The sequence below is a fragment of the Chlorocebus sabaeus genome, chromosome 13, assembly GCF_047675955.1.
Source record: "Chlorocebus sabaeus isolate Y175 chromosome 13, mChlSab1.0.hap1, whole genome shotgun sequence".
NCBI lineage: Eukaryota > Metazoa > Chordata > Mammalia > Primates > Cercopithecidae > Chlorocebus > Chlorocebus sabaeus.
In genome coordinates this window covers 68,754,106-68,779,391 of record NC_132916.1, presented here as the reverse complement: position 1 = coordinate 68,779,391, position 25,286 = coordinate 68,754,106, and the positions used below count along the sequence as shown (strand labels likewise).

The 25,286-nt window shown below is 40.0% G+C and overlaps 1 protein-coding gene across 1 annotated transcript; it reads left to right on the top strand.

The window, feature by feature from the left end:
• Positions 1-20,254: 20,254 nt before the first annotated feature.
• SF3B5 (splicing factor 3b subunit 5) lies at positions 20,255-20,985 on the top strand. Its single transcript, XM_008006772.3, has one exon. It carries the CDS (start codon positions 20,375-20,377, stop codon positions 20,633-20,635), a length of 261 nt encoding a protein of 86 aa, XP_008004963.1. The 5' UTR covers positions 20,255-20,374; the 3' UTR covers positions 20,636-20,985.
• The last annotated feature ends 4,301 nt before the right edge of the window (positions 20,986-25,286 follow it).

The following is a 25,286-nucleotide window of genomic DNA, read 5'->3' as shown; positions in this document are numbered from 1 at the left end:
AGCAGCTAACTCACTGAAGTTCATTATTTAGGTGGTCCTCAGCAGCCTGCTAGAATGTCTTTATAAGAGGGATTTAGAAGGAAACATCTACTTAGAAGTAGGGAGACTTGAAACGGCTTTGCATAGTGGCTTACATAAGCTGAAGAAAATGTCAAAAGAATGGGTGGGGAAATGGCACCATAGGCACTGATAAAGATTCTTTTTTTTTTTTTTCTGAGATGGAGTTTTGCTCTTGTTGCCCAGGCTGGAGTGCAATGGCATGATCTCAGCTCACTGCAACATTCGCCTCCCAGGTTCAAGTGATTCTCTTGCCTCAGCCTCCCGAGTAGCTGGGATTACAGGCACGTGCCACCATGCCAGGCTAATTTTGTATTTTTAGTAGAGATGGGGTTTCTCCCTGTTGGTCAGGCTGATCTTGAACTCCTGACCAAAGTGCTGGGATTACAGGCTTTAGCCACCATGCTCGGTTGACAAAGATTCTTTAATCATGTTTCTGAACTTTCTCCTGGGCCCATCTGTGCACTTCCTTCTGAAATCCAGCTTTAGCAAAAGAATTCGGCTAAGTCAGTTTCACCAGAACCCCCTATCCTTGATAATCTGATCATCCTTGATATCTGATCAGGTTCCTCGTCTTCCATCCTCCTCCAGGTGATGTCTGATCATCCTGGTCTATCTTCAGCAAGAACCCTGTTGGGTTGATTTAGCCAGAATCCCCTTTACCCCTGATATTTCCTCCTAGTAGTTTTCCACCCACTGACCCCCACCCTGCTCCTTGGTTATAAATTCCCACTTGCCCAGGCTGTATTGGAAGTTAAGCCCAATCTCTCTCCCCTACTGCAACACACTATTGCAGTCATCCCTGTACCTATCTTGATGGTTCTGAATAAATTCTTCCTTACTGTGCTTCAACAAGTATCATTGAATAATTTTTTCTTTAATATTAGTTAGCTGGCCAGGCATGGTGGCGGCTCACTCCTGTGATTCCAGCACTTTGGGAGGCCGAGGTGGGCAGATCATGAGGTCAGGAGTTCAAGACCAGCCTGGCCAAGATGGTGAAACCCTGTCTCTATTAAAAATACAAAAATTAGCCGGGCATGATGGCATGTGCCTGTAGTCCCAGCTAATTAGGAGACTGAGGCAGGAGAATTGCTTGAATCCGGGAGGCAGAGGATGCAGTGAGCCGAGATCGCACCATTGCACTCCAGCCTGGGCAACAGAGAGCAAGACTTCATCTCAAAAAAAAAAAAAAAGGAGTTAGCTATGGCTGTGAGTGCCAATCTGCTCCACCCCCAAATTCTTTTTTGGTCTTAAGCTACCACAAACAAATGAACAACAACAAAAAAAATTGGGCTTGCTTCTGCATCATGGTCTTTTCGGGTCACTGAAGACAGTGTATTAAACACAGATCCTTAGGAGCTTCTAAGTTAGGAAACACTCATAGATGAATGTGAAGAAAATATGATACAAATAAATAATGTTGCAAAAATTTACATGGAGATTTTAAAACGTGGTTCTGTTTTATGAAAGTGCAACTTGTGAAAAATGAAAGAAACCATACACTAATAAGAATGCACCTGTCATCACTTCTATACACATACCTGTTCTAAAAGGTCAAAATGTAACAACTACCCCATGTCGATTGAGAAGTGACCTTAAACTTTCCCTAGGAACCAGACAAATCTTACACTTGCTCAAGTTCAGCTACAAAGAAAAGTATAAGCTCAGCTCCTTTCTTATGGGTTCACCTGCAACTTTTCTCCTGGGTAGACTGTAATGAATGACATCTTTAATTAGGAACCTGAAGTGTTCAATATTTGCACAGAAGGTCAATCCCATCCATTTCACCTCTTATTTTCAGACTCCAGGTTCTAATTTGTAATTATTGCTGTTCAAGGATCTTAGCTGAACTGACTCAGCTAGGAAAGACTGTTCCATGCAATCCTCTTAGATAAGTCACTGAAGCAACTCAAAAACAATAAAAAAAAAATAGTATATTCATAATTTTGTAAAGCCTTGTCATGGGTCTTTTTCTCTGATGTTAATTCTATAGAATAAAAATTTCCTCCCAAATCCACATCTCTTAGGCTTAAGATAAAGGACGGTTGAGAAGTTGAAGTGAGTAGTTTTAATTCCTGGGGGATCCTTTGAGATTTTGGTTATCTCCTGCCTACCCCATTAAGAGAGCAATATTCTAATACTGTCAATATTTTACATGTTAATCCATGCTGGTAGGCTTGGAGTAGAATCACATTTTGGTTTTAAATAACATTCGTTTGGTCTATTTTTCTGTTTTTATTTCAAAGGTACTGCATGATTCAAACCAAATTCCCCTTAATCACCCATCTCATTCCCCCAAGGCCAATGTTAATATTTCCTTCAATACTTTTCCTATGCTGACACAAGTGTGTGTGTGTGTGTGTGTGTGTGGTGTGTGTTTAAAGGGTAGGATTATATAACTTCTATAACTTCCTTTTCCCATTTAATATAAAATGGATGTATTTTTATGCCTGCTTATATCTACTAGGTGTGGGCCTCTTAAAAGCTACATATTATGATTATACCACAATTTATGTAATTATTCCTTTTTGTTAGCACTCACGTTGTTTCCAAACCTTTGCTATCACTCAAGAGGCCGTCATGAACATTTCTTCGTTCATTTACTCCACAAACATTAATTTAGTACTTATGTCAATCACTGAACTTCGTGCTGGGGACAGAACCATGAACCAAACACAAAAGTCCTTGTCTTCACGGACCTTATATTCTATGTAAGGAGACATACAATAAACATGATAAATAAAACATTATTTATGTATTTACATGTAGTTAAACATGTATGTTAGCAATAAATACTAAAGGGAAAATAAAGGAAATAGGGGAGGAAACATTGGTAAAGGAGGGACAGGTTTACAATTTTAGATAATTTGGCCAGAAAAAGACTCATTTAAAAAGTCATTGTGAGCAAAGGCCTAAAGGAACCAAGGTCCTTTGCCACATAGAAATCTGGAGACAGTGAATTCCAGGCAGAGGAAGTAAAGAGAAAAATAACTCTAGATAGAAACATCTCTGGCCAGTGTGTTTGGAACAATGAGTTGTTCAACAAGAGTTGGTTGAAATGACAGGGCAGTCTTGTACACGCATCTTTACACAGATTATGATTGCAGCTGGATTTAGCTCACTCTCTTTTTCACTCCCAAAGCCCCCTTTCTGCACATGAGGGTTTCATAGTGCTCCCCTGGCTTCAAACTTTCTTTGCTCCCCAATAGACTAAAAGCTCAAACAAGACTCTAAATTGCCTGGCCACTGCTTCCATGTCCAGCCTCATCTAATGTAACTATTTCTCTATCACTAGGCTCCAACTGTCTGGTGGTTCCTAGAGTCCTTCAACCTTCTCCCCACTTCAGGGCCTTTATTCTATGCCTGGAATGCTCTTCCAGAGTTCTTGGCATAGCTGGCTTATTGTCATTCCTCAGCACACATGCAAGTGTTACCTCTCTAGAGTGGCCTCCCTCAATCACCTTCTCCTCAATGCCTCTTCTCCTTCCCCATTATTCTTTATCATAGCACCCTGTTTATTCTTTTTACTGAAGATACAAAAAAATCTTCAGTTAAATCTTTTATTTAGACTTCAAACCTCTTCTCACCATATATTTAAAGATGATTTCCCTCTCTTAGGTAAACTGTGAAAATGATAAATTGTGACTCTTAACTATTTTCTGTGCTTTAAATGCTTGCGTCTCCCCAAAACTCATTTGTTGACATTTCAACTCCAAGGTGGTGGTATTAGAAGGTGCGGCTTTTGGGAGGTTAGCTCATGAAAGCAGAGCTGTCACGAATGGGATTAGCACCTTCATAAAAGAGGCCCAAGAAAGCTCCCATGCCCCTTCAGGCACAGTAGGACACAGAGAAGGGATGTCTGTCTATTAACCAGGAAGCAGACCCTCACCAGACACTAAATCTACTGGACGTTAATTTTGGACTTCCCAGCCTCTAGAACTGTGAGGAATAAATTTCTGTTATTATTAAGTTACCCAATTTATGGTATTTTGTTATAGCAGTCTGAACTAAGACACTTGTTCTCATAAAAATACCATTATAAGAGTAAATTTCATATTACTGTAACAAATGGAACATGCATACAATGCTTCAATATTTCTTTGTAAAATTTCTCCAATGAGAAATTGTGTTAAAATTGCACTGGCCTGTGATTTAACGTTATCACTAAGGAACAGAGAAGAACCAGCCTATTAAATCTTACGAGTTGTAGAATGGAGGCCCATGGCAATCATATCTGCCCCTGGAGAAGTTATATGAAAAGTACAGAAAATTTAAACCTTGTAGTATATCCCCAATTAGGGGTAAAACCTTTAAAAAATTGAGAGTTCTAGATCTGCCCAGATATGTGAAACTCACAATTGTTGGAAAAAGAAACTTAGAAGATAAAGACATTTTCAATCACAGAAAAATAAGATCATAACTAGCAAATTTATTTTTAAAATTGTCTAAATTCCATATCACCTAAATTCCACATCACCACTTACTCTGTAATGTCCCCAAAGTACGATAAGGGTATGGTTGCTTCCTTTTCTCCTAAATTATCAAAGTCTTAGTTGCCTTTAAAAATACAGCACACCAAAGTATTATTTTTAGCATCTCAGTCACAAGGCGTCTTTCCTGCGAACCATGATTGAGAAGCTCAAGGGTGCCTCATTATAAAAATATTCTCAACCATTGCTCCATTTGTTGGCCTTAAATACTGTTTTGGCGACCCCTAGTGTGAAACATTATTTCAACATCTGGACATATTGAAAGTCCTCTTAATACTTGCTTACAGACAGAAACGATATCTAAAATAATTTTTCACCAAGGGAAATGTGACTTTAGTTAATTTCTATTTAAAGTTCATGTCTTTCTTAGATCATAATAAAATTTGAATGTAATTTCTGGTAGCCCAAGACATTTGGAATTCACTGAGAAGCAATATGGTTAGAGATTCATGATTGCATTAAGTGTGTGCACAACAGTAGTTTCATTGTCTTAATTAATGCTCTAATTCCACTACTAGGAATTCACCCTATGAATATACTTGTGCATGTGCAATATAACATATGTATAGTATTAGTCATTGCAGCAAGTTATTCATTGCAGCAGTGGAAACAACATAAACGGTAATCAATAAAAGGGTGGTTACTTGGAGTATGATACACCCATACAATGGAATATTATATGGCAATAATACAAGAAAAAAAAGAATGAGGAAACTCTTCATGTACTAATATGCAATGATTTCCATGATATATCAAAGAACATAGAACAGAATTAAACAACCAACACAAAAAAACCAAAGTAGAGATTTATGGTGAGCATTTTGCTACCATATGAATTTTAAAATACTATATATATTTATATTTGCTTATACATCCATGAATGTAACCTCCCAAAGGATACACAAGAAACTAATACAGTGTGGTTACTCATTAAAGATGGGGATTGAGAAATGGTGTAAGTTAGATACTGCTTTCCTTGTTATAGCTCTCTATGTGTGGATTATGCCTTTACTATTCAAAATGTTAAATGGCTTTTTAAAAAATGTAAAGCCTGCAACACAAGACCAAGAAGGACAAGGAAGACTTTTCTTGAAAAAAAGATTCAACAAAATATAATTTTCTGTCTAAAAATATATGTAATTTTTTCTTTACACATTTTAAATTCTATACACTTTTCCAGTGGAATCTTTTGTTGCATATTTTTCCTTACTCAAATGCTGAACTGTAAGACAACATTTGTAAAATTTTATTTTTAAGGTTTCTGTTTACTTTTTTTTCATCCCCAAAGTTACCTAGTGAGACAACATTTGATAGTTACATAAAGCAACCTAACAGGTGGGATTGACTTGAGGTAATATCTTGGGGTAGGAAATGCTCACAGCTCTCCTGGCATGTCTTGCCAATAAGATTGCTGTTTCCAGACCAAAATTCTTTATTGTCAACAAGTGTAAGAAATTGTAATATTCCTTATTAGGGCATAATTTAAAATTCACGGGTAATATAAGTATACATGGCAGATACCCAGGAATAAACTTAACAGAATATGGGAAAGATATGAATGGAGAAAATTATACAAGCTTTATTTTACATTAAGAAAAGTAGACTTAGGTTGCGGTAGCTCACGCCTGTAATCCCAGCACTTTGGGAGGCCGAGGTGGCCTTGAGGCCAGGAGTTCAAGACCAGCCTGGCCAATATGGCGGCCCCTGTCTGTACTAAAAAAAAAAAAAAAAAAAAAAAAAAAAGCCAAGCATGGGGGCATATGCCTGTAATCCCAGCCACTCGGGAGGCTGCGGCATGATAATTGCTTGAATTTGGGAGGTGGAGGTTGCAGTGAGCCGAGATCACACCACAGCTGCACTCCAGTCTGAGCAACAGAGCAAGGGAAGGGAAGGGAAGGGAAGGGGAGGGGAGGGGAGGAGAGGGGAGAGGGGAGGGTAAGTGAAAATATGTAGTATGTGTATATGATCCCTCTCTCCAAGTTAAAAATTAAATATAATTAAAATTACAGCAAGGTTTTCATGCTATTTGAAAGCTGACTTCATTAAACGTGAGGCTTTGTAGTGCCTTTAAGGATCATTTGGGGGAATGTAGAAAGTACTATTCAGGCATTTATTTAGGTTTTAAAAGCTGATGCTCAATCTACTAAACTTGCAAATTGCAAAACTACCTTTGTTTCCTTAAGCTTTTAACTTCAGTTAAAAATCCTAATCTATTTCAAAGTTTAGCAAATTTTAGCAGTCCTTTTAAAGGGGACTTTAAATAAAATTTAGTTCTACTCCAAAGTTTAACTATTTTAAACACTTTAAATCATAGTGGTTTTTTTTCCTTTTTTTTTGAGACAGGGTCTCACTGTCACCCAGGCTGGAGTGCAGTAGTGTGATCTCAGCTCACCGCAGCCTCAACCTCCCAGACTCAAGCAATCCTCCCATCTCAGCCTCCTGAGTAGCTGGGACTACAAGCACGGGCCACCAAGCTCGGCTAATTTTTGTATTTGCAGTAGAGACGGGGTTTCACCATATTACCCAGACTTGTCTCCAACTCCTGGACTCAAGAGATCCTCCCACCTTGGCCTCCCAAAGTGCTGGAATTACAGGCGTGAGCTATCACACCAGGCCTAAACCATAGTTATTAATATATTTTATGTTCCTTGTTAGTATTGCAATTGTCTGATTTAATAAAACTTTTCAAGTATTTCAATTATTTTCATAAATCTAATTAAATTCACAAATATGTAAAAAGCAAGCTCTTTTATGTATTACATGTCACTGTTTATAACTATTATGGCTGAATTGTGTCCCTCTAAAATTCATATGTTAAAATCCTACAGCCTGGCCAACATGATGAAACCCCAAGTCTACTAAAAATACAAAAATCAGCCGGGCATGGTGGTGCATGCCTGTAATCCAGCTACTTGGGAGGCTGAGGCAGGAGAATTGCTTGAACCTGGGAGGTGGAGGTTGGAGTGAGCTGAGATCGTGCCACTGCACTCCTGCCTGGGCGACAGAGCAAGACTCCTTCTAAATAAATAAATAAATAAATTCCTAACCCCCAGTACCTCAGAATGGGACTGTATTTGGAGACAGTGCCTTTAAAGAGGTAATTAAGTTAAAATGAGGTCATATGGGTGAGCCCTAATCCAATATGACTGGTGTCTTTATAAGAGATTAGGACACAAACAGGCACAGAAGGAAAGCTTTGTGAAGACACAGAGAGAGCCAAGGAGAGATACCTCAGAATGAAACCAGCCATGCCAACACCTTGCTCTTGGATGTCTAGGTCTAGACTGTGAGAAAATAAATTTCTGTTGCTTAAACAACCAGTGATACTTCTGTCATGGCAGCATTAACAAACTAATATACCTTGACTCTTAATTAATACACATAAGGGCATTTTCCATTTCCCTCTAAAGGCTTTTGAATGTGAGGAATTCTCTCATATTCTTAGAATCATTCTTAATGATATAGAAATAGTATTGGATTAATTTTCATGACTTTGTTAGACTCTATCACAATTTCCATAAGGATTCTGACAATTCTAAATTCACATGGAAAAGCAAAAAATCAAGACTAGTCAATAAATTTATGAAAGAAAAATGTTGTACAGGCTTTCACCCAATCAGATATCAAGACCTATTGTAAGGATTCAGTAATTAAGACCCTGTGCTACTATTAAAGGTATAGACAGATAAACTAATGGAATAGAATGCCCAGCTCTATAAGTATGTAATAGAAGCACTAAATAAGTAGAAAAAAAGATGTATTATTTAATAAATGATTGGTTATCACTGGTAACCAGAGAGTCAAATAGGAAATATTAAAAATTAGATCCATAAATCAAAACAAAACAAAACAAAATCTTCCAGGTGGATTAAAGTCATAAATATGAAAAACAAGAATTCTAAAACTTTTAGAAGATGATAAAGGAAACTCTTTTTGTGGCCCCTTGGTAGGAAAGGGCTTTGATTGATTTCATTTTCTAAACCAAGTACAAAAAGCAAAAAAACCATAAAGAAGGGCTGATAAATCTGACTACTTTAAACTTAACTTGTCTATGACAAAAGATATCCTAAAGATAGGGTAAAGAAAAGCCATAGACTGGAAAAAGATACTTTCATTGCTTATAATCAGCAAGCCTAGTATCCTGAATATATAAAGAGCTCCTAGGCCAGGCACGGTGGCTCACGCCTGTAATTCCAACACTTTGGGAGGCAGAGTTGGGTGGATCACTTGAGCCCAGGAGTTTGACACCAGCCTGGTCAACATGGCAAAACCCTGTCTCTACTAAAAATACAAAAATTAGCCAAGTGTGGTGGTGGGTGCCTGTAATCCCAGCTACTTGGGAGGCTGAGGCAGGAGAACTGCTTGAACCCAGGAGATAGAGGTTGCAGTTAGCTGAGATTGTGCCACGGCACTCCAGCCTGGATGAAAGAGCCAGACTGTCTCAAAAAAGAGCTCCTGAAGATTAGCAAGAAAAATACAAACATCCAATAGGAAATGGGCAAAGTATATGAATACACAATTCACAGAAGAGGAATACACAATTCACAGAAGGGAAATACAATAGATCAATAAACAAAAAGACCTCCAGCCCCCCTAGTTAATCAGGGATATGCAAATTAAAGCCAAAGTGAAATTCCATTCCATCCAACAGACTTGAAACATTAAAAAATATCTGACAGCACCAAGTATTGGAGCAAAAGGAATTCTCATTCTGCTGGTGGGAGAGCCAATTGGTACAATCACTTGTAAAGCAATTTGGCAACATTTAGCAAAGCTTGAAGACACTCATCCCTAAGTCTCAACAATTTTATTCCTATGTATATGCCCTAGAGTAGGGGTCCACAACCCCTGTAACTGGGCCACACAGCAGGAGGTGAGCAGTGAGCAAGCAAGAAAAGCTTCATCTCTATTTACAGACACTCCCCATCACTGGCATTACCGCCTGAGCTTCGCCTCCTGTCAGATCAGCAGCAGCATTAGATTCTCATAGGAGCTTGAACCCCATTGTGAACTACGCATGTGAGGGATCTAGGTGGTGCACTCCTTGTAAAAATCTAATGCCTGATGATCTGAGGTGGAGCTGAGGTGGGGATGCTTGCACTGGGGAGCAGCTGCAAATATAGATTAATGTTAGCAGAGGTTTGACTGTAAAGAAACTATAATAAATCAATTGCTTGCAGACTCATATCAAAACCCTATCAGTGAGTGGCAAGTGACAATTAAGCTGCATCTGGTGGCAGGCTTTACAGTGGCAAGTGAGTTGATGTACTTCAATTATACAGCTGCATCTGGTGGCAGGCTTTAAGTCACAATTCAACACTTATTTTAGTCTGTGGATGGTCCACCGTTTATTTTATTTGCCACTTCCATCAATGCTTCTTTCTGGCACTTGTCTCAGTCACAGTTTTGGTAAGCACACAAGCTAATCCCAGCCAACATGAGCAAAAAACAAACATCACTAGAGCGCTTCTTTCAAAAAGGAGAAAGACCCAATGATGAGACAGAAGACTCTAAGACCGCCAGCAAAAGAAAGCTGTATTTAAAAGAAAATACCAAGAGTCCTACTTAAATTACTCCTTGCAACATGTTATTCACATTCTCCAAGCTCACTTCGTATAATACTTGGTAACTGGCTATCCACTGAAACTACGAAAGCTTCAAAACTGTTTCACCACATGGAGACCAAGAAACTTGCATTAAAAACCAGGTTTTGGAGGTTTTCAAAGGAAAAAAAAAAAACAAAAAAAAACATGAGCACAAACAGAAGCAATTATTGAAGGCCCTACTGCATCAAGTGTGTCTGTACTGACAGCATCAGTCAATGGCTAACCACATTGCTAGAGATAAGAAGCCCTTTACTACTGGTGAAGAGTTGATCCTCCCTGCTGCTGAGGACATCTGTTGTGAACTTTTAGGAAAGGCTGCAGTTCAAAAGGAGACACACATTCCTCTTTGGCTAGCACCACAACTAGACAAATTGATGCAATAGCAGAGGATATTGAGGCATTATTGTTAGAGAGGATTAATAAGTCACCGTGGTACACAATCCAGGTTGACAAGTCTACCAATGCTGACAAGAAGGCAACAACGCTTGTTTTTGTGAATATCAGGAGGATGTGTGTGAGGATATGTTATGTGTACTTTTGTTGCCAATCAACACCACAGCTGCAGAACTATTCAAGTCTTTAAATGATTACACATCAGGAAACTGAATTGGCCATTTTTTGTTGGTATATGCATGGACAGAACAGTTGCCATGACAGGACAGCTTTCTGGTTTCACTACTTGGGTCAAAGAGGTTGCTTCTGAATGTATCTATGCATTGTGTTGTTCATGGAGAAACGCTGGCTAGCTGAAAAATGTCACCTGAACTTCATCACGTTTTGCAGGATGTGATTAAAATTATCAGCTATATTGAAGTATATGCCCTTAACTCACGTCTGTTTGCACAGCTCTGTGAGGAGATGGACGCAGAGTACACTCATCTTCCTTCTACACAGAGGTGAGATGGCTTTCTAAAGATAGATCACTGGCCAGAGCTTTTGAATTAGATAAGCTGCTACAGAGATTTCTTTTAAAAAACAGTCATCACTGGCAGCACGTCAGTTACACAGGATGGGCGGCAAAACCTACTTGTGTGACATATTCAACCTGCTCAGCAAATTCAATCTGTCACTTCAGAGGAGAACAACTGTGTTCAAGTTGGTAGATAAAGTGGTTGCATTCAAATTCAACTGGAATTATGGGGGTGACAAGTCAATATCAGGATTTTTGATGTTTCAAAGATTAGTAGAGATTTTGAAAGAGACTGAGCCAGGGCCTTCTTTCTTGCAGCAGGTGCATGATCATCTGTCTCACATTCAAAAGAGTTTGGGCATTACTTCCCAACTAAAAGACCTCTGGACTGGGAAGGAATGGATCCGTGATGCATTTGTGAGAAAAACACGTGAATCAACTTTGCCCATACTAGAAGATCAACTGCTTGAGACTGCAAATAATGGTGCCTTTAAAAGTATGTTTGAAACTTCAAATCTCCATGTGTTCTGGATTAGAGTCAAGGCAGAATATCCTCAGATTGCCACAAAAGCACGGAAAACCCTGCTTCCATTTCCAACATCCTATCTTTGTGAAGCAGGGTTTTCTGCAGTGATACAACCAAATTGAGATTACAGAGTAGACTGGACATAAGCAACACACTTCGGGTGTCACTATCCCCCATCACCCCTATATGGGACTGTCTAGTTGCAAGAAAATAAGCTCAGGGCTCCCGATGATTCTACATTATGGTGAGTTGTACAATTATTTCATTATATGTTACAATGTAATAATAACAGAAATAAAGTGTACAATAAATGTAATGCGCCTGAATCATCCCAAAACAATTGCCACCCCTAACCCCTGTCCGTGGAAAACTTTTCTTCCATGAAACCAGTCCCTGCTGCCAAAAAGGTTGAGGACCACTACCCTGGAGAAAACTCCTTCACATGTATGAGAATATTTGTTGCAGCATTGTTTCTAATCGCAAAAATATGAAAATAAATGCCCATCATTGAGAGAGTGGACATATTATGGTTTACTAATTAAGTGACATACTACATAGCAGTAAAAATGAACTAAAGTTCCACAACATGTAACATGAATACTGACAAGGGTAAAAAGCAACTTTTTAAACAATATAGACAGAGTGTTATTTATATAGAGCTTTAAAACATGCATAACAAAAACATCTATTGTGCATGGATACACACTTTCAGCAATCAAAAAAACAGGCTCCATAGAAAAATGGCAAAATGTTAAGGTTTGATACATCTCCCACAAGTATGCCTGACAAAATTCTTTGCATTTTAGGAGTGAAACATTTGTTATAACAGAGTTTATTTTATTATTTATTTTTTTTAATTTATTTATTTTTTATTATACTTTTAACTTCTAGGGTACACGTGCACAACGTGCAGGTTTGTTACATATGTATACTTGTGCCATGTTGGCATGCTGCACCCATTAACTCATCATTTACATTAGGTATATCTCCTAATGCTATCCCTCCCCGCTACCTCCACCCCATGACAGGCCCCAGTGTGTGATGTTCCCTACCCTGTGTCCAAGTGTTTCCATTGTTCAATTCCCACCTATGAGTGAGAAGATGCGGTGTTTAGTTTTCCGTTCTTGTGATAGTTTGCTGAGAATGATGGTTTCCAGCTGCATCCATGTCCCTACAAAGGACGTGAACTCATCCTTTTTAATGTCTGCATAGTATTCCATGGTGTATATGTGCCACATTTTCTTAACGCAGTCTATCATTGATGGACATTTGGGTTGGTTCCAAGTCTTTGCTATTGTGAATAGTGCCGCAATAAACATACGTGTGCATGTGACTTTACAGCAGCATGATTTATAATCCTTTGCGTATACACCCAGTAATGGGATGGCTGGGTCAAACAGTATTTCTAGTTCTAGATCCTTGAGGAATCGCCACACTGTCTTCCACAATGGTTGAACTAGTTTACAATCCCACCAACAGTGTAAAAGTGTTCCTATTTCTCCACATCCTCTCCAGCACCTGTTGTTTCCTGACTTTTTAATGATTGCCATTCTAACTGGTGTGAGATGGTATCTCATTGTGGTTTTGATTTGCACTTCTCTGATGGCCAGCGATGATGAGCATTTTTTCATGTGTCTGTTGGCTGCATAAATGTCTTCTTTTGGGAAGTGTCTGTTCATATCCTTTGCCCACTTTTTGATGGGGTTGTTTCTTTTTCTCTTGTAAATTTGTTTGAGTTCTCTGTAGGTTCTGGATATTAGCCCTTTTTCAGATGAGTAGATTGCAAAAATTTTCTCCCATTCTGTGGGTTGCCTGTTCACTCTGATGGTAGTTTCTTTTGCTATGCAGAAGCTCTTTAGTTTAATTAGATCCCATTTGTCAATTTTGGCTTTTGTTGCCATTGCTTTTGGTGTTTTAGTCATGAAGTCTTTGCCCATGCCTATGTCCTCAATGGTATTGCCTAGGTTTTCTTCTAGGGTTTTTATGGTTTTAGGCCTAACATTTAAGTCTTTAATCCATCTTGAATTAATTTTTATATAAGGTGTAAGGAAGGGACCCAGTTTCAGCTTTCTACATATGGCTAGCCAGTTTTCCCAGCACCATTTATTAAATAGGGAATCCTTTTCCCATTTCTTGTTTTTGACAAGTTTTTCAAAGATCAGATGGTTGTAGATGTGTGGTATTATTTCTGAGAGCTCTGTTCTGTTCCATTGATCTATATGTCTGTTTTGGTACCAGTACTATGCTGCTTTGGTTACTGTAGCCTTGTAGCACAGTTTGAAGTCAGGTAGTGTGATGCCTCCAGCTTTGCACTTTTGGCTTAGGATTGTCTTGGCTATCTGGGCTCTTTTTTGGTTCCACATGAACTTTAAAGTAGTTTCTTCCAATTCTGTGAAGAAAGTCATTGTTAGCTTTATGGGGATGGCATTGCATCTATAGATTACCTTGGGCAGTATAGCCATTTTCACGATATTGATTCTTCCTATCCATGAGTATGGAATGTTCTTCCATTTGTTTGTGTCCTCTTTTATTTCATTGAGCAGTGGTTTGTAGTTCTCCTTGAAGAGGTCCTTCACATCCCTCCTAATTTGGATTCCTACGTATTTTATTCTATTTGAAACAATTGCGAATCGGAGTTCACTCATGATTTGGTTCTCTGTTTGTCTGTTATTGGTGTATAAGAATGCTTGTAATTTTTGCACATTGATTTTGTATCCTGAGACTTTGCTGAAGTTGCTTATCAGCTTAAGGAGATTTTGGGCTGAGATGATGGGGCTTTCTAAATATACAATCATGTCATCTGCAAACAGGGACAATTTGACTTCCTCTTTGCCTAATTGAATACCCTTTATTTCTTTCTCCTGCATGATTGCCCTGGCCAGAACTTCCAACACTATGTTGAATAGGAGTGGTGAGAGAGGACATCCCTGTGTTATGTCAGTTTTCTAAGGGAATGCTTCCAGTTTTTGCCCATTCAGTATGATATTGGCTGTGGGTATGTCATAAATAGCTCTTATTATTTTGAGATACGTTCCATCAATACAGAATTTATTGAGAGTTTTTAGCATGAAGGGCTGTTGAATTTTGTCAAAGGCCTTTTCTGCATCTATTGAGATAATCATGTGGTTTTTGTCTTTGGTTCTGTTTATATGCTGGATTACATTTATTGATTTGTGTATGTTGAACCAGCCTTGCATCCCAGGGATGAAGCTCACTTGATCATGGTGGATAAGCTTTTTGATGTGCTGCTGGATTCGGTTTGCCAGTATTTTATTGAGGATGTTTGTATCGATGTTCATCAGGGATATTGGTCTAAAATTCTCTTTTTTTGTTGTGTCTGTGCCAGGCTTTGGTATCAGGATGATGTTGGCCTCATAAAATGAGTTAGGGAGGATTCCCTCTTTTTCTATTGATTGGAATAATTTCAGAAGGAATGGTACCAGCTCCTCTTTGTACCTCTGGTAGAATTCAGCTGTGAATCCGTCTGGTCCTGGACATTTTTTGGTTGGTAGGCTATTAATTATTGCCTCAATTTCAGAGCCTGTTATTGGTCTATTCAGGGATTCAACTTCTTCCTGGTTTAGTCTTGGGAGAGTGTATGTGTCCAGGAATTTATCCATTTCTTCTAGGTTTTCTAGTTTATTTGCATAGAGGTGTTTATAGTATTCTCTGATGGTAGTTTGTATTTCTGTGGGGTCGGTGGTGATATCCCCTTTATCATTTTTTGTTGTGTCTATTTGATTCTTCTCTCTTTCCTTCTTTATTAGTCTTGCTAGCGGTCTGTCAATTTTGTTGATCTTTTCAAAAAACCAGCTCCTGCATTCAATGTTTTTTTAAGGGTTTTTTGTGTCTCTGTCTCCTTCAGTTCTGCTCTGATCTTAGTTATTTCTTGCCTTCTGCTAGCTTTTGAAAGTGTTTGCTCTTGCTTCTCTAGTTCTTTTAATTGTGATGTTAGGGTGTCAATTTTAGATCTTTCCTGCTTTCTCTTGTGGGCATTTAGTGCTATAAATTTCCCTCTACACACTGCTTTAAATGTGTCCCAGAGATTCTGATATGTTGTATCTTTGTTCTCACTGGTTTCAAAGAACATCTTTATTTCTACCTTCATTTCGTTATGTACCCAGTAGTCATTCAGGAGCAAGTTGTTCAGTTTCCATGTAGTTGTGTGGTTTTGAGTGAGTTTCATAATCCTGAGTTCTAGTTTGATTGCACTGTGGTCTGAGAGACAGTTTGTTATAATTTCTGTTCTTTTACATTTGCTGAGGAGTTCTTTACTTCCAATGAGGTGGTCAATTTTGGAAAAAGTGTGATGTGGTGCTGAGAAGAATGTCTATTCTGTTGATTAGGGGTGGAGAGTTCTGTAGATGTCTATTAGTCTGCTTGGTGTAGAGTTCAGTTCAATTCCTGGATATTCTTGTTAACTTTCTGTCTCATTGATCTCTCTAATGTTGACAGTGGGGTGTTAAAGTCTCCCATTATTATTGTGTGGGAGTCTAAGTCTCTTTGTAAGTCTCTAAGGACTTGCTTTATGAATCTGGGTGCTCCTGTATTGGGTGCATATATATTTAGGATAGTTAGCTTTTCTTGTTGAATTGATCCCTTTACCATTATGTAATGGCCTTCTTTGTCTCTTTTGATCTTTGTTGGTTTAAAGTCCGTTTTATCAGAGACTAGGATTGCAACCCCTGCTATTTTTTGTTTTCCACTTGCTTGGTAGATCTTCCTCCATCCCTTTATTTTGATCCTATGTGTGTCTCTGCACGTGAGATGGGTCTCCTGAAAACAGCACACTGATGGGTATGGACTCTTTATCCAATTTGCCAGTCCATGTCTTTTAATTGGAGCATTTAGCCCATTTACACTTAAGGTTAATATTGTTATGTGTGAATTTGATCCTGTCATTATGATGTTAGCTGGTTATTTTGCTCGTTAGTTGATGTAGTTTCTTCCTAGCATCGATTGTCTTTACAATTTGGCATGTTTTTGCAGTGGCTAGTACCGGTTGTTCCTTTCCATGTTTAGTGCTTCCTTTAGGAGCTCTTGTAAGGCAGGCCTAGTGGTGACAAAATCTCTAAGCATTTGCTTATCTGTAAAGGATTTTATTTCTCCTTCACTTATGAAACTTGGTTTGGCTGGAAATTCTGGGCTGAAAATTCTTTTATTTAAGAATGTTGAATATTGGCCCCCACTCTCTTCTGGCTTGTTGAGTTTCTGCTGAGACATTTGCGCTTAGTCTGATGGGCTTCCCTTTGTGAGTAACCCATCCTTTCTCTCTGGCTGCCCTTGACATTTTTTCCTTCATTTCAACTTTGGTGAATCTGACAATTATGTGTCTTGGAGTTGTTCTTCTTGAGGAGTATCTTTGTTGCATTCTCTGTATTTCCTGAATTTGAATGTTGGCCTGACTTGCTAGGTTGAGGAAGTTCTCCTGGATAGTATCCTGCAGAGTGTTTCCCAACTTGGTTCCATTCTCCTTGTCACTTTCAGGGACACCAATCAGATGTAGATTTGGTCTTTTCACATAGTTCCATATTTCTTGGAGGCTTTGTTCATTTCTTTTTACTCCTTTTTCTCTAAACTTCTCTTCTTACTTCCTTTCATTCATTTGATCTTCAATCACTGATACCCTTTCTTCCAGTTTATTGAATCAGTTACTGAAGACCCTTTCTTCCAGTTGATCAAATCGGTTACTGAAGCTTGTGAATTTGTCATGTAGTTCTCATGCCATGGTTTTCAGCTCTATCAGGTGATTTAAGGACTTCTCTACATTGGTTATTCTAGTTAGCCATTCATCTAATCTTTTATCAAGGTTTTTAGCTTCTTTGCAATGGGTTCAAATTTCCTCCTTTAGCTTGGAGAAGTTTGATCATCTGAAGCCTTCTTCTCTCAACTTGTCAAAGTCATTCTCCATCCAGCTTTTCTCTGTTGCTGGCAAGGAGCTGCATTCCTTTTGAGGGGGAGAGGTGCTCTGATTTTTTGAATTCTCAGTTCTTTTGCTCTGTTTTTCCCCCATCTTTGTGGTTTTATCTACCTTTGGTCTTTGATGATGGTGATGTACAGATGGGATTTTGGTGTGAATGTCCTTTCCGTTTGTTAGTTTTTCTTCTAACAGTCAAGACCCTCAGCTGCAGGTCTGTTGGAGTTTACTGGAGGTCCACTCCAGGCCCTGTTTGCCTGGGTATCAGCAGCAGAAGCTGCAGAAGAGTGAATATTGCTGAACAGCAAATGTTGCTGCCTGATCGTTCCTCTGGAAGCTTCATCTCAGAGAGGTACCTGGCCGTGTGAGGTGTCAATCTGCCCCTACTGGGGGGTACCTCCCAGTTATGCTACTTAGGGGTCAGGAGCCACTTGAGGAGGCAGTCTGTCCATTCTCAGATCTCAAACTCTGCTGGGAGAACCACTACTCTTTCCAAAGCTGTGAGACAGGGACATTTAAATCTGCAGAGGTTTCTACTGCCTTTTGTTTGGCTATGCCCTGACCCCAGAGGTGGAGTCTACAGAGGCACGCAGGCCTCCTTGAGCTGCAGTGGGCTTCACCCAGTTCGAGCTTCCTGGCTGCTTTGTTTACCTACTCAAGCCTCAGCAATGGTGGGTGCCCCTCCCCCAGTCTCACTGCCACCTTGCCATCAGACTGCTGTGCTAGCAATGAGGGAGACTCCAGTGTGGGACCCTCCAAGCCAGACACAGGATATAATCTCCTGGTGTGCCATTTGCTAAGACCCTTGGAAAAGCACAGTATTAGGGTTGGAGTGACCCGATTTTCCAGGTGCTGTGTGTCACGGTTTCCCTTGACTAGGAAAGCCCTTGTGCTTCCCTGGTAAGGCAATGCCTCGTCCTGTCTCTCTCGGTGGGCTGCACCCACTGTCCTGCACCCAGTGTCCAACACGCCCCAGTGAGATGAACCCAGTACCTCAGTTGGAAATGCAGAAATCACCCGTCTTCTGTGTCGCTCACACTGGGAGCTGTAGCCTGGAGCTGTTCCTATTCGGCCATCTTGGAACCTGACCCAATAAAGTTTAAACAGCAGAGTAAAATAATTTTCAAGTTATCTCTCTCCTAGTAAAGTTTTCCTTCCCTTCTGTTGTAATAGAGTTATTTAACCATTTATCAAATTTTTGTTTTGGATTTTTTTTTTTCAAGTAGCTTCTACCCATGTAAGGAAGTTATTAAACCAAACAGTAGGATATAAAGCAATAACAAGGAAGAGATGTATAACCTGCAAAGAGGAAGGAGAGTTTACATCTGTCTGGAGCAGCCAGAGAAAACTCTAAGGAGATGCATTTGAGCTGCCTTTTTGGGAGATGTATTCGCCAAGGGAACAGACATTCCATGTAGAGGGAACAGCTTGTACAAGAAAATGGGGATGGGCACAACAGGTAACACAGAGAAGTACAGTTGTCCCTCAGTATCCGTGAGTGATTTGTTCCAGGACTCCCATGGATACCAAAACTAGAGGATGCTCAAGTCCCTGATATAAAATGGCTTGTATTTGCACATATGCACATTCTCCTGTATAGTTTGTCTCCAGATTATTTAACAATGCCTAAAACAATGTAAATGCTATGTAAATAGTTGTTATACTGTATTGTTCAGGGAATAATAACCTTAAAAAGTCTACACTTCCGAACAGACTGATTTTTTGCCCAAATATTTTCAATTGGGTTGGTTGAATCAACAAAACCCACTGAATGGAAGGGCCAAGTAGGGTGCAGTGAGGCCTTGGAGGGAGGATATCAAAATAAGTGGCTAGAGAGGAAGGAGGAGCTTGAGGTGGAAGCTGGAATGTGTGGGAATTGGTGCTGTACTTGCTCACCAAGCACTCTGGTTAGAGCTGAAATAACTCTTTTATGCCACAGACTCCTAAGAGACATAGCTGGGACCAGAACTTGTGCCTGCTGACTTCTGGGTAATCCATCCCTGGTTGTGAAGGGATGGCTGTGCTACCATGATAGCTTTGAAAAACACCAAGAGTTTATTTTCGGGGCTGCTTGTAGTCCAGTCCTACCTGGGTTTCCCATTTCCTATCAGCCCCAAGCCACCTACGGATGCTCCCCACCTCCCAGACATCACCCTCCACTAGGTCCCCAGATCACTTTTAAAACGCGACCAGGGGCCTGGCGCAGTGGCTCACGCCTGTAATCCCAGCATTTTGGAAGTCCGAGGAGGGAGGATCACGAGATCAGGAGTACGAGACCAGCCAGGCAAAGACAGTGAAACCCCATCTCTACTAAAAATACAAAAAAAAATTGGCCTGGCGTGGTGGTGTGCGCCTGTAATCCCAGCTACTGGAGAGGCCGAGGCAGGAGAATCGCGTGAACCCGGGAGGCGTTAAGTTGCAGTGAATCGAGATTGCGCCATTACACTGCAGTCCCGGCAACAGTGCGAGACTGTCTCAACAAAACGAGACCAGGAGTTCCAGAAGCCTACGAGCACGAACTCCCAAGACCACAAGTCCCAGCATGCAAGGCTCCCTGTTGGAAAAGGGCTTCCTATAGCCATCAAGTGGACCATCATGCAACGCTCTTTGACGGGGCGGGGCTCTCTACAGGGGCGACACACTTGTGGCGTCGCCTCGGCAACTCCAATTCCGTGGCAGAATGTGCTTCCGCTTCCGCCTTTGAGCCCTATGAGCGAGACTTACGCTACTTAGTCGTCGTGACGCCATTCTTCTGCGACGGCGCGGTCCTGGAGCTTCCGCACAGTGGCCTCACTCCCGCGTGAAACGCCAGAGCGGCGACTTGTTGTCTGAGTCCTCTGTCCTGGGAACTAAGGGGAAAGCGGCGAGATGACGGACCGCTACACCATCCACAGCCAGCTGGAGCACCTGCAGTCCAAGTACATCGGCACGGGCCACGCCGACACCACCAAGTGGGAGTGGCTGGTGAACCAACATCGCGACTCGTACTGCTCCTACATGGGCCACTTCGACCTTCTCAACTACTTCGCCATTGCAGAGAATGAGAGCAAAGCGCGAGTCCGCTTCAACTTGATGGAGAAGATGCTTCAGCCTTGTGGACCGCCAGCCGACAAGCCCGAGGAGAACTGAGACTCTGCTTTACCACCGCTGTGCGGGGCACCTCTCCCAGTGTTCCTCAGGTTGGCCAGTCCCTTCGACTATTTCTGCCTCCAAAGGACCGGCTCCCCATGGCTTCTGCGTCTGTTACTTTCCGCGTACAGAAGTGCTTGCCCGGGGAATCCCGCCTGACCTGCCTTCATGTGAACCCTTTGGAATAGCACTGGGAGACCAGCAGAACTCCTGAGAACTGTGCTGGTGAAGACGGCCTAGAGCCGGCAAGCGTTTGAGAAGAGGGCGTGGCGCTGGAATGAGATGGGATTTGGCGTCTCATTTTTGGCTAATTGATTGTCATTGGCTTTTTCCATAAAGTTTAGAAATCATTCAGTCTCTTGGTGTGAAATTCCTGTGTTAGGGTGGAGGGCTCTGGAAAGAGCCGAGAGGGAAATGGGTCTGGGGAGGGAGTGCATGCCAGTGTCCGTGGTCAGGTACTTAAATCCGTCCTGTCTACCATTATAATTAATTCCCCGACTGCCACTTCTCCCAAGAGCGTTATTTTCAGGCCCACAATGCCTTCAGTATTGAAGTTTGTGGTTATTGTATCCCATCTTCTTTTTCTCCCGTTTTAAAAGTCTTTGCAGTCTTTGCTGTCATTGTCCTCCTTGGCCTCTTTAAAATGCACCCTTTCTTTTTCTTGGGAATTTGTGGCCATGTCTCCAGAAATGACAAGCTGGCAAGTGAGTTCATCCTTTCTATATTCAACAAATATTTGTTGAGCTCTATGTGACAGGCATTTTCCCATGTTCTTGGGGCTTACATTATGCTGGTGGTGGAGAAAGGAGGTCAAACACTGTAGACGTAATAAGTAAATGTTAGAAGATGCTGCGGGGAGGGGAGAACAATGTACGTGGTGTAGGTGGGAATAGTTGGTAGGGCCATAATCTTAAATATGATACACAAGTTACTAAGATGGTGACATTTGGGCAAAGACTTTAGGGAAATGAGGGAAATAGCCATGCGGAAAACTGGAGAAATTGCTTTCCATGAAGAGGGAACTGCCAGTGCAATGGTACTAACACTGGGAGTATGTATGGTTTATTGGAGGACCTGCAAAGAGGCAAGCATGGCTAGAGGCGGTGAGCCAGGGGAAAAGTAGAGGGACAAGTAATGGAGGGGGAAACGAGTAGAGCCTTGTAGGACAATATATGAACCTCTGAGGAGCCATTGGAAGGTTGTGGGTTTTTTAATTTTAGTTTTTAAAAATAAGAGATGGGTCTTGCTATGTTGGCCAGCTTGGTCTTGAACTCTTAGCCTCAAGCAGTCCTCCCACCTCAGCTTCCCAAAGTGCTAGGATTACAGGTGTGAGCCACCACTCCAGACCATTGGAAGGTTTTTACCCAAAGAAGACACATGACCTGGCATAGCTTAGATCAGTGGTGGCTTTGGAACTCCAGGCTGAAGTGTGGTGGCACGATCATGGCTCACTGCAGCCTCAACTTCCAGGACTCAAGCAGTCCTCCCACCTCAGCCTCCCAAGTAGTTGGGACTACAGGCACGGGCCACCATGCCCGGCTAATTTTTGCATGTCTTCGTTTTTTTGTAGAGATGGAGGTCTCATGTTTCCTGGGCTGGTCTTGAACTCCTGGCTCAAGCAATCCACCCACCTCAGCCTCCCAAAGTGCTGGGATTACAGGTGTGAGTCACTACTCCTACCTTCCATTACACTGGAAAATTGTTGAAGACACCAAAGAGCCTCCGTTTGCGTGGATTATGGCTGTTGATATTCACCATAGATATGAAAGCAAAAGTTTTAATTCATTGAAAAACAAGGACAATTCTCAGGTCAATGGTAAAAATAATGATAAAACCATTTCATGTTAACAAAAAAGTTCTTGTTTTATGAAAAATGACAATTTACCAAGACATAATTTAGTGAGAAGAATGGCTTTTAAGAAAAACTGGTTTTTCAGAGGTCTTCTGTGCTTGGCTTAATAGAAGACAGCTTGATTCCCATATCTGCTTTTGTGTTCAAACTGTTGGGATATGAAATTTTTGTTGAAGTATGAAAAAATCCACTTCTTATAAATACTTAGTATGGGAGGAATATTTAACTTTTTCAAACACTTGTATATATACTTCTTTGATATTCTACTAAAACCCAACAAGTGGTAGTTTCTTGAAGGTTAGTTACAACATGGAATCTGAAACTGGTTTAATGAACTTTTTATTCTGTTCCATTAAAATTCATTCATCTGTCTTGAGCTTTGAATGGATCTTTTACCCATACCTGATTTGGAACATCATGCATCAGTCATCTGAAAAATAACGGGTCACTGAGTTACACAGGCCTTCCAAATGTTGATACATTCATTATATATATCAAAAATCACATTGATTAATGTGTCTCAGGAAGGTCTTATAGTATTGGGAAACTGAAAAACCTACTGTGAAGGTATAAGTTTTCCACAAGTTTAAGTTTTTACTTGATAGCTTGAACTTGACCAAGCTATCAAGCATGAAATTGATGGCAAATATTATTGTTTTCCTTTAAGAGAAAGGCACACTTGGTTCATTTTCAAGAAAATGTCTGCCAAATACATACCCAAGTCTGAGTAACAAGATACAGTTTGTTATTTTTTCATGTAAAAACGTGCCTTAAAAAAAAAAAAAAAAAAGCCAATTCAGTTTGCAACTCAAATAATAAAAAGTGTTCTTCCTTGAGAAAACCATTGTCCTTTGGCAGGCAGCAGAAATGCGTTATGCGTATTACCAGTTTCATCACACAGAATATTAAAAGACATATTAAGGGTTAAGATTTCATAAAGTTAGTAATTTTTACTGCTTCATCAAGCACATTGTTAAGTGAAACTGAATTGTTTTTTGTTTTTGTTTGTTTTTACTGAGGGTGCATGGCAAGGAAGTATACAATGACCAGGAATACATTTTTGTGCCACTCCATTGATTTATGCTAAGTGCTAGTAGTTTTATCACTATTGCTTTTGCACCATCTGTGCAAATGCTGACGGTAAGAAAGGCAAGTAAAATCTTACTTTTATGAAAATAGTTTTGGCTTCACAGTTTCCCTGAGATTTCTTTCTTGCCATTTTTACTGGAAATAATGACCGATAGGAGATTAAACTATGGTTGTTTACACTTGGGTATTTGGCAGATATTTTATCAAAAATGGATGAAATGGGCCATCACTTCAAGAAAAACAGTTGAACTGTGGTTTCAGATGATCCCTCTGGCTGCTGTGTTGAGAGTAGACTGGGGTAATGTGAAAGAGGATAGATTGTAATAATTGGCAATTAAATAAAAATGTCAACACTAAATTTTTTTTTTTCCTCTTTAAAGAATAGCACAGTCAAACTAAGTCACCATCCTTATAAAACTTGATAAAGGTGTAAAAAGTGTCATTAGAGTGAGCTCCTGTCCCCAGTTCAAGGCTATAGCAGTAGACCAAGAGAGATGACAGCCTGCATTGGAGATAGAGAGGAAAGGACTGGATATATGGTATGGGATAGCATATATAAAGAAATGAGTAATGTGTACAGTAAGAATTTAGAAGGAAGTCAGTAACTTAAAGACCTCCATGAAGAGTGGGGTTTCACAAAGGCAAGGATTTTGGTCTTTTTTACAAACTAATATATCCTAAGTATCTAGAATGATGTCTAACACATCGCAGGTGTCCAATAAATCTTAAGTGTTGACTATCAAAGGATAGGGCTTAATCTAGGTGATATATTGGGCCCATGCTAATTCATGTTCTTAGGCAGTCTTTAACTTTACCATAATAGGTAATACCAAAGAAGAGCTATCTGAAAACATGCTTCCTATAATATTAATAGCAGCTAACATACTGAGCATTTTTATGGTGTGCTAAGTGTTTTGTGTGATCTTTGGGAGGTACTGTCTTCATTTTACAGATGAAACAGGTTCAGAAAAGTAATTTGCACATGATCACACAACTAGTAAGCAGGTTTTTTCAAAGTCTTGTACTGTTGCCCAAGTAGGTCTAGCATACAAAAATAATATTAGAATAATTTGAAATAAGTTGTCTCAGATTTTTAAAATCGAAATACTAAAAGTTTAGTAGATTATATTGAAAGAATATCAGACCAATATGAAAGATCTCCTATAACCCTAAGTAAAAAATGTAATTTGAAATATATTGAATAAAGATTGAATAAAAATAATCTTAGTAGGAAGCATAATTGTTTTGTGTGGAAAAACATTTCAAGTATCTAAAAGTAAAAGTGCGTTCCAAATAAATTTAATTGAGCCATTCTGTTTTTTTGTTCTCATATAAAATAATATTTGCGTCAAACACAGGAGGGCAGCAGATGATACTCAGATGGAAGTTACTTTCAGAAAAACATCTAAACTTGCAGGTTCCTGATAACTCCGGAGACAAATCAGCGGTTTCTATGTGTATTTAGAGTGATGTAATTAGAAAGCCACTTTGTAAACTATAAAGAATTGGGCACGTTTTTCATTTGACAAATTTTAGTGATCATTTTACAGATGACTGTATTATGCTTAAAAGTATGGGACAAGATGTGGGCCCTTTGAAAGCATGGTAGTTGGAGAAATAAATATAGCAGCACATAAATAATTTTAATATGTAGTAGCAAGTGATAAATGCTAAAAAGAAATTTAGAAAAAAAGGCTACAGGAATGTACA